This window comes from Quercus suber, unplaced genomic scaffold (genome assembly GCF_002906115.3).
Source record: "Quercus suber isolate HL8 unplaced genomic scaffold, Cork oak 2.0 scaffold_457, whole genome shotgun sequence".
NCBI classification, from domain to species: Eukaryota; Viridiplantae; Streptophyta; class Magnoliopsida; order Fagales; family Fagaceae; genus Quercus; species Quercus suber.
The window spans coordinates 557,536-565,921 of NW_027069908.1; the positions used below are offsets into that span (position 1 = coordinate 557,536).

Here is an 8,386-nt window from a genome sequence, read left to right on the forward strand (position 1 = left end):
TGGCCAATCTTCTACTTTAAGAGCTCAACAGAGGGAATCTGGAATCACAAATCTTTCAAGAACATCATTACAACGGTTAATTTGGAAGCTCACTTCCAGATTTCTGTTGTTTGAGCTGAAATTTTTACTTATAAAAACATAAGTATGATCAACGGTTAGAAAGTTTCAACATTATACAATCCGCGTGCAAAATTTGATTCACTTAGGTTCTTCTGAACTAGTTGAAGCATCTGAACGCCTTCTCTTGGCTTCATTGTCACCCAAATGTAATGAAACACAAATATCTTCGTCACAGCCATTCCTCAATGAAGAGAGATTCTCCGAGATGGCCCTAACCTGTATAATATTTTGATGTAGTGGGGACTGTCTGGTGAAGCTTGGAATGAATTGATGTTCAACACTAGGAGCCACCTTGATCCCATCTTCCAGATGAAACTCTGTTTCCAATAGTGATGGGTTCATTGTTGGGCTGCTGCGTTCGACTTCTAGAGGGAGGTGCTGAATCTGAAGACCCAGTGGTTCGAATTTGTCCTCAGGTTTGTCCTTTGGCAGCATTCCATCCAGAGTTGAGGAGTCTCCAACAGTAGACCCAATTGCTGTCGCTGACATAGCTCTTTGTTCTTGCACTGCCGCTTTAAATAACAAAAGCACACCCATGGAATCATTATAGGGCAATATAAAGGAGGCATTTGTCTATATTCTTACAAAAATTTATAAACCAGTTCACTATTCAATTTATGCCTGAAATATATCTGGTTTTTCATTTATCCTTAAATTATGTACATCCCTTTGTGTGACCTTTGTGTGTGTGCATGTGCACGTGTGTGTTTTTTATTTGTAGCTAGGATTAGGAGGATATTCATATATATCCTTCTTTTTTTAGATGATGTGCAACCACATCAAGGCATTGCCCTTTGGACTCACCCCCTAGGGAGTAAACCACAGATACATGACCCCATCCGCCAAAATTGTGTATCAGGTAAAGCAAGGGAACTCCTAATAGGAGTTGAACCTAGAATGTTTGGGTTTACAGCTCATCTCAAGCCTCCAACTACTAGGCTGCACTCCTAATGGGGATTTTCATGTATATCCTACAATTATGTGTTTTTTTTTTTTTTTTTTTTTTTTTTTTTTTTTTTTTTTTTTTTTTTTTTNATAGAAAATGAAAGTAATTAAAACAAAATTACTACCACTGAAGTACCAGACTAGTAGTATATCAGCTTTAGTATTTATTTTAATTTGTGACAATGCTTGATTTATGCTCTATTGTTTTCAGATCAAATTTTAAGCTTCCCTTAAGGTGGCTCTTCTTGTTGATAGAATGAAATACAACAATATGACAGGCAGCGTTAGAGATATAGCTAAGCACAAATCAGTTGGAAAAAAAAGGATAGAATTCAAAACATGGAGTAACATCTATAAACTGATAGATGCTACTAAATGTATAGACGCTGCCAACATATACGAACTTAATCTCTTTGATTTTCTGTTCCACATTCCATGATGTCCGAAATGGCTATATAGACATACAAGTATAAAACACCATCACAGGCTAATCTGGAGCACAAAATGCAGGAATCTTTGACACTTGTAAGACTCCCATTATAGAACTGCATTTCTTGCAATTCTTGCTTTTCATGATTCCTTGGTGAAGAGACTGAAATTCTGTTGTGATGAAAGCTTGAAGGCTTAAATTACTATGAAACTATATTAAGTGCTCAGCAATGCAAATATTCTATACCACATTTTACTTAGAAACCACAAATATTATTGAATTGAAGTCACAGATCAAATATGCTCTATTCAAGATTCTTAGAGTCAGGTAGATGATTTCTTTTTGGTCATCTGCTCTATCTAGAGCCCCTTCTCGATTTTAAGACTTAGGCTCTAAATATGTTTTCTCACAACCTTGATTTCATTGTTTCCAGCCATGCTCTTGCCCTTGTACTGTCTCCAGCTTGTACAATAGCACTCGATGTGTATGATAGTGACCAAAACATAAACATACTTCTTTTCCCCCTTTGTTTTTAGGGAACTTATTCTCTTCAACCAAATTTTTACCTAGGAGGTTTTTCTTGATTAAAGGCCCATCGACCTATTAAATTTTGTTCAATGAGGCATGTACACAGAATACAAGGAATTGATATTCTCTGTTCCAGGTCACATTAGCTGGCTTGTAGGATTATTTATAAGAGCTGAATGTGAGGTTAACCCAAAAACAACCAAAACCAGTTAGTGTGGATGCAAATTTCAAAACAGCTAGAAGAAACATTCCAATAAAGTTTATTCAACCAATTTTATGCCGAAATAAGCAACCATAATATTGGCAAGAAAAATAGAGAACAAGAGAGAATAAAAAGTTTCCATTTCAGTCTCACATTTTTGTCAAAGTTACACTAGATGTATTTAGTTTTTGAACATGAAAGTTATACGAAACTACTGGTTTCATGTTCCTAGGATTATTTCTTCAATGATTTTTTAATAAGACTATTCAAACATTTAAATGAACTTTCAACACTTACTTGAAATTGCCCTTAAAGTAACAAAGGAATATTTGAATTAAAAAACAGGGGAAAAAAGGTGAGAATTAAAACTCCTTCATATGAAACTAGATGATGCTTAAGGTAGTGAACATTATAATTGATTTTGAAAATTCTAGTTTTGACCCTTGTTAAAAACACAGCAGAATTATTAATTAATTATTGAATTACCTCAATTAAGTGATCCACAATATTATTCACCACAGTTCAGCACATACGAAATCATAAAGCAAGAAATAAATAGCAGAAGATACAGGATTTGGTGACAAAGCAGAAAACCAATGAAAAACGTCTCCAAAGGAAAAACCACTCCAAGGATAACATACCCCAACAAGGCAATTCACTATATAAGGAGTTTACAGACTATTCACAAAACCTTTGTGACTATACTCTATGACTCAGTAGACAACTCACTAACACCACAGCAGCTTCAGAACCTTTGTACTTCTTCTATATGAATCCCTTCACAAAACAAAACCTTTGGTGCACTCCAAGGCACCTCCTTGAAGATTTCTCTATAGTGAACCTCACTAGAAGAGCAAACTCTGTGGTTTCAAACTCTCAAGCACTTTGGATCACAAGTATGGATGAAAAGCTAACATGGTTTTCTCATTAAAGCTCAAAGAAGAAAGGCATAGATTTTCCTCTCACAAGCTCTAAGTTTTCAGCCACTCAATCTGTGAAAAAAAATCATGCATAAGGTCCTTTATATAGGTGCTCAAAGTAGGATTTATGTGACGGCTGAAACTAGGGTTAAAAATAGATCTGATAATCTGATTTCCTCGACTCACTCAAGCAGGCTTTTAGTGAGGGTCAGCATTTATACTTTAGTAACCCACTTGAGCGGATTCTATTCTCACTTGAGCACCCTCTTCCATTTTGATTGAGTGAGCTGCAGTCTCGTTCTAGTGAGCTGCTTCAATCAACAAGCCTTCAAGCATCTTTCAAACCAGAATATAACCAAGCTTATAATGATTAAAATTTACCAGCAAACTTTGAATTCAGTACAAACAAAGTCATGGAATGGGTCAACACCAAAAACCTAAAAGATTTTATGTTTAATGGAATGGGTCATGAACTTTATGCTGTTACCAATAATGCTGGCATAGGTTAAAAATAATATAACAAAAGGGGTATAACTTGTCCAGGTGCATGCACAGCCTTTAACTTCTGAAAATTGGGGAAAATGTAAAAAAAAAAAAAAAAAATCAAAATGCAGTTAGTCAGACAAGGCAGATATAAGTTCTGCTAGCTGTATGTCCTGATAGCAGTGAAAGCACAGAATTTCATGCAGTTATTTCTGGTTTTTCATCAGAACAAGAAGTACATAAATTTAATGTCAGAAGAGACCAACAGAGATTAGACATTTGGATGTTGTGCAAAAGTATATATGAAGAATGTCAAACAAAGTTAATGCACCTTAGAAATCCAGTCTTGGCCAATAAGCCAAGCAAAACCATAGTGATCCAAGCACCTAAACGTAAGTGTGTTTTGAAGTAAGACTTACTATTCACAAGCTCATGACTCTGCACAAGCCCAGCAGGCTACTGATTTTGCCTTGCTAGATTGCCAATATTGCTCAGAAAGTAATTTTTTTACTTCAAAGAATACAGAACAAAAAACCTTGATAGAGGTGGACATTACCAAGTAACCTCACTTTATGTGGTAATTAGCCCAAAAAAAACTGATTGGGCAACTTGTATACAAAGATAGGACTAGTAGTTTCTGTCTAGACACTACATGGAAAAAAGTGTATGCTTGCTTGGGAAAGTAAGAATACCTGGGAACCTGAACCAATACACGGATCACCACCACGCAAGTCATCTACAATCTCAGTGTACAATTGTTCTTTTGGAGCAGGCTCAGGTGCACCAAAATAGGAGAATTCTACAACATCCACATCACACCATACGCCACCAGGTCCCTGGTTTAAAGATTCAAACGCCTTAATAACTGCTAGTTTAAAAGTAAACTCAGGTCAAGCAGGCATACAGATTATCAACCATTCACCCCACCCAAAAAAAAAAAAAAAAAAAAAAAAAAAAAAGGAAACAAAAACAGTTTTAAGAAAAATAATAACTAAATATAAGGATTTGATCAGCAATGTGAAATGAACGTCATTTCCTGACCTCTAGGGCAGTAGGGAGACATTGGATGGGGCTGAGCCATTGCTTGTGAACTTTCCTGGAAACAAAAACAAGAATAGCTGGTATGTCGGTTAACACACCCCGTCGAATACGAAATCCAATTGCTGTGCCAAGACTGTAACAACGCAAGATCTTGCTATGAAATGCCCTTATAGTCATGAGTTCAAGCAATGTTGTTGCCTGCTGCCCTTTGGGCAACCGACCAAGAGTTTCAGGTAGCACCCCTTTCTGCAGATTAGCAAAATAGTTTGCCCTCTCTTCAGCAAAATCATTTAATCGGCTTGAAGTAGGCCATGAGAAGTAAGCAGCACTGCTCTCACAGTGCTGTCCAGCTGATGCAAAGGGTTGGAGTGCTGGTGGACTTAATGAAGGCATATTAGAATGACTGCAACCGTTTCTTTCAAGATCCAGAGCTGATTCCTCTGATGGTGTTGAACCGGAGCAACGAAGCCTCATATTATGTCTAGTCCGGTCCATGTTTTAGTTTACCTAAAAAAATATGATGAAAAGTGAAAGAACCCAAAGTTGAGGTATGATGAAATAAGAATCTAAACTCTAAAGGTGAAAGTCAGGCAGAAAAGATAAAAACAGAAAAAATTAAAAGAAAATATGAGAGGTGCACAATGGCAGCAAAGAAAATTTTGATTCTCTTGCTCGATACATACATAAAGAACGGCTTAAATAAGAATAATTCTAGACGGAATATTGAAGCTTGAATAAGGACTACAAAATTATATAATAGACTCAACAGAATAAGTGGAATTATAGGAACAAAGCATTAACTCCAGGCATCAGCCAATGCACTCAAAATGAAAACAAAGCTGAGAATTATATAGGCTCTTCAAAGAAAGAACAAAAAAAAAACTTATTTTTCAATTACAGAAGAAAAGAAGGTTAAGAAAAATAAAATGAAGGGCAAAGGAAACATCAGAAGAGTCAATGTTAAAAAGAAGCTACCAATAGCACCTGCAAACCATTTTAACAAATTTCACCTCAAATTACTAGAAGTTGATTCCCAATCATACATGATCTTTGAGTTCAGACTTCGGGGTATATTACCCAAATCTGTGGGATTTAGTAAATGTTGAACAGCTACCACATGCATTTATCCCACTACAACAATGATTCTCAATTTACCTTTTTAGGATGTATTCAAAATAATTTAACACAAATGTAACATATCTCAAGTTTCATGGCATGCAGAAGTTTCAACACTGCAATTCATTTCACACAACTTTCGCATATATCTTCATTTAAAACTATTGCCAGTGCCTTAAAGTAGAAAAAGGAAAAGTGGATAAAAAGACCATACATTTTGGTTCTTATCAGAAATGAAAATTAAACAAAATCCAATTTGGCATCTGACACGATGGGCAGATTGGGATTGCAATACCTAATAGTAAGTACACACTAGAGATACGAGAATCCATCAAAAGTGACAGTAAAATCACTAAGGGTTCCTCAAAGGTGAAATCTTAAAACAGTAAATGAATTTACTCAACATCCTCCCACACTAGCAACAGGAATAAAACACCTTAAAAGTTCCATAATCATGATGTCTCCCACTGAAAATAAAGAGAAAGTATGCTTTAAGCCCAAAAATGGCAACTTTATGCACTTTCTAATTGAAAAAATAAAATAAAATAAAAGCATAAATTAAGCAAAGAACCCTTAAAAGACATAATAATCTGCCCCAACTTGTTTGGTAATTGAGAAAACTGACCAAAGAATCTGAAAAAGAATCAACCTAAAACCTTACATCTTCTACTTTATAGCTTATAAAACTCACACTCACCCAGCATTTTGCAGTTCAGTCAAAGCCAACAGCAAAATATATGTCTCACATATCTTACATTTTCCTAAGATTTCTCAGCAACAAAACAGACCAACCACAAACCAAGTGATATCCCTTCTGCTCTTCATTTTGTATTCTGTATTTAAGAAAATATACAATCTTTTTTCCACACCAGTGTTTTAAAAATTTTTCTACAACTTTTATCCAAAAGATAAGCCTTAATCTCAAACTGGGTATCTCCAAAAAAACCAAAAGGAAGGTAAAAAAAAATCACATAGCCGATGGTTAACAAGCTGTTCATGAGAGACCCCAGAAGAAGAATACTAGAGAAAAAGCAAAACCAGAAAGCAAAAAGCATACTTTCACTCATACAAGCACTCAAAAAAGTAACACATGCATAAAAATATACATATATATACATATTGAAGCAAAGAGAGAGAAGAGTAATAAAAGAAGCGAAAAAAAAAAAAAACTCACTGACCAGCAAGCAATGTTGAAGGTGCAAACTTTGAAGAACATCTTTCTTTCTTTTCTTCTGCCGAAATTGGCAGCTTGCGTTGCGTTGTATGTACTATGTAACACATCAACAGTGGTTGTTGACATAAGAACCCATGAAAGCCAAGTTTGCATATTAAAATATACATAAAAAATGTGGTAAAGTAAAGTAAACCTGCGTGCATATATTTTAATGAATCAAATGAAAAAAAAAAAAAAAAAACCACTTTAAATATGTATATATATATATATATATATGGGGAAGAGAGTGGAGTGGGATGTGTGTGACTTGTGGGGAGCTTCATGGTAAGAGCTCTGAGGTTGTCTCTTGGAAGCCATTGGATTGGACTGTGGTGTTGAATCTGAGGTTGATTTTCAGATTGTTAATGCAATCCACGGTTTGTGAGAGAGAGAGAGAGAGAGAGAGCACATGTATCGAGAATACATAACATGTATGTGTGTTTCATACTCATTAATGGGAATCTGGGCTGGTGGATGTTGGTATTTATGGTCTTTTGCTCATATTTTAAAATAGGCAAAAATGATAAATACTATTTACTCCTTACTCTTTTTTAAATAATGTTAGAAATTCTATATAATTTATTATGAAATAAATAAAAAAGTTAACTAATACTCTAAGGGTATTAATTTAGAATTAAAAAAAAAAGGAAAATAACTATTTTTTAAACAATTTTTTATATTCCTCATAAAAATGATATTAAAAGTTTTTTAAAATAGTTCATTAATAAATATCTTAAGGACACTTGTTAAGAGGATTCTATAACAAATTGGCATGTTACCTATTATAAAAAGTTAAACATTCATTTATGGAAAATGTGTTACCTATTATAAAAGTAGAATAATCATTTATGAAAAATGTTAAATGCATTATAAAATGGTCAAAGTTTAGTTACAAAATTGATTATAACTTAAAACTATAATCTTACCCAAAATTTTTTTATTGAAAGTGAATTTTTACAAATTCATTATTAGATTATATTTTTTTTTTATATTCTTCATGTTAAAAATTAAAGATTAATAGTTATATTATTTATAACTTGTTTAAATTGCAAGTTTTTGTAGTTTAAAATTATATATAAAATATAATTTGATAGATCATATAGTAAATAATATCTGATTAATACAAAATTTGCCATTTGTATTAAGAGCGTAAAGAATTTACAATCTAGTGGTTATATTTTGGAAATATATAGTAATGTTCTTGATATTGAGTAAGGTTATAACTTTATGTTGTAACTAAATTTTATCTTTATAAAACTTACTATGAAAAACTTATAAACTACTGAAAGCTTTATAGACTTTTAGTTTATTTATATCTTGTATCCAAAAAAAAAAAAAATGGTTAGTTGGTTCTTTGAACTTCGTTTACTTTTTAAAATTTAAGTAAG

General features: G+C 33.7%; 1 protein-coding gene across 1 annotated transcript; it reads right to left on the bottom strand.

Annotated features, from left to right (window-relative positions):
* Nucleotides 1-7,149, bottom strand: LOC112001899 (protein NARROW LEAF 1). Its single transcript, XM_065762411.1, has 4 exons — nt 6,964-7,149; nt 4,670-5,176; nt 4,276-4,464; nt 1-693 (listed from the first exon to the last, which is right to left on the bottom strand). The coding sequence occupies exons 2-4, from the start codon at nt 5,162-5,164 to the stop codon at nt 199-201; spliced, it is 1,179 nt and encodes a 392-aa protein (XP_065618483.1). The 5' UTR covers nt 5,165-5,176; nt 6,964-7,149; the 3' UTR covers nt 1-198.
* Nucleotides 7,150-8,386: the final 1,237 nt, after the last annotated feature.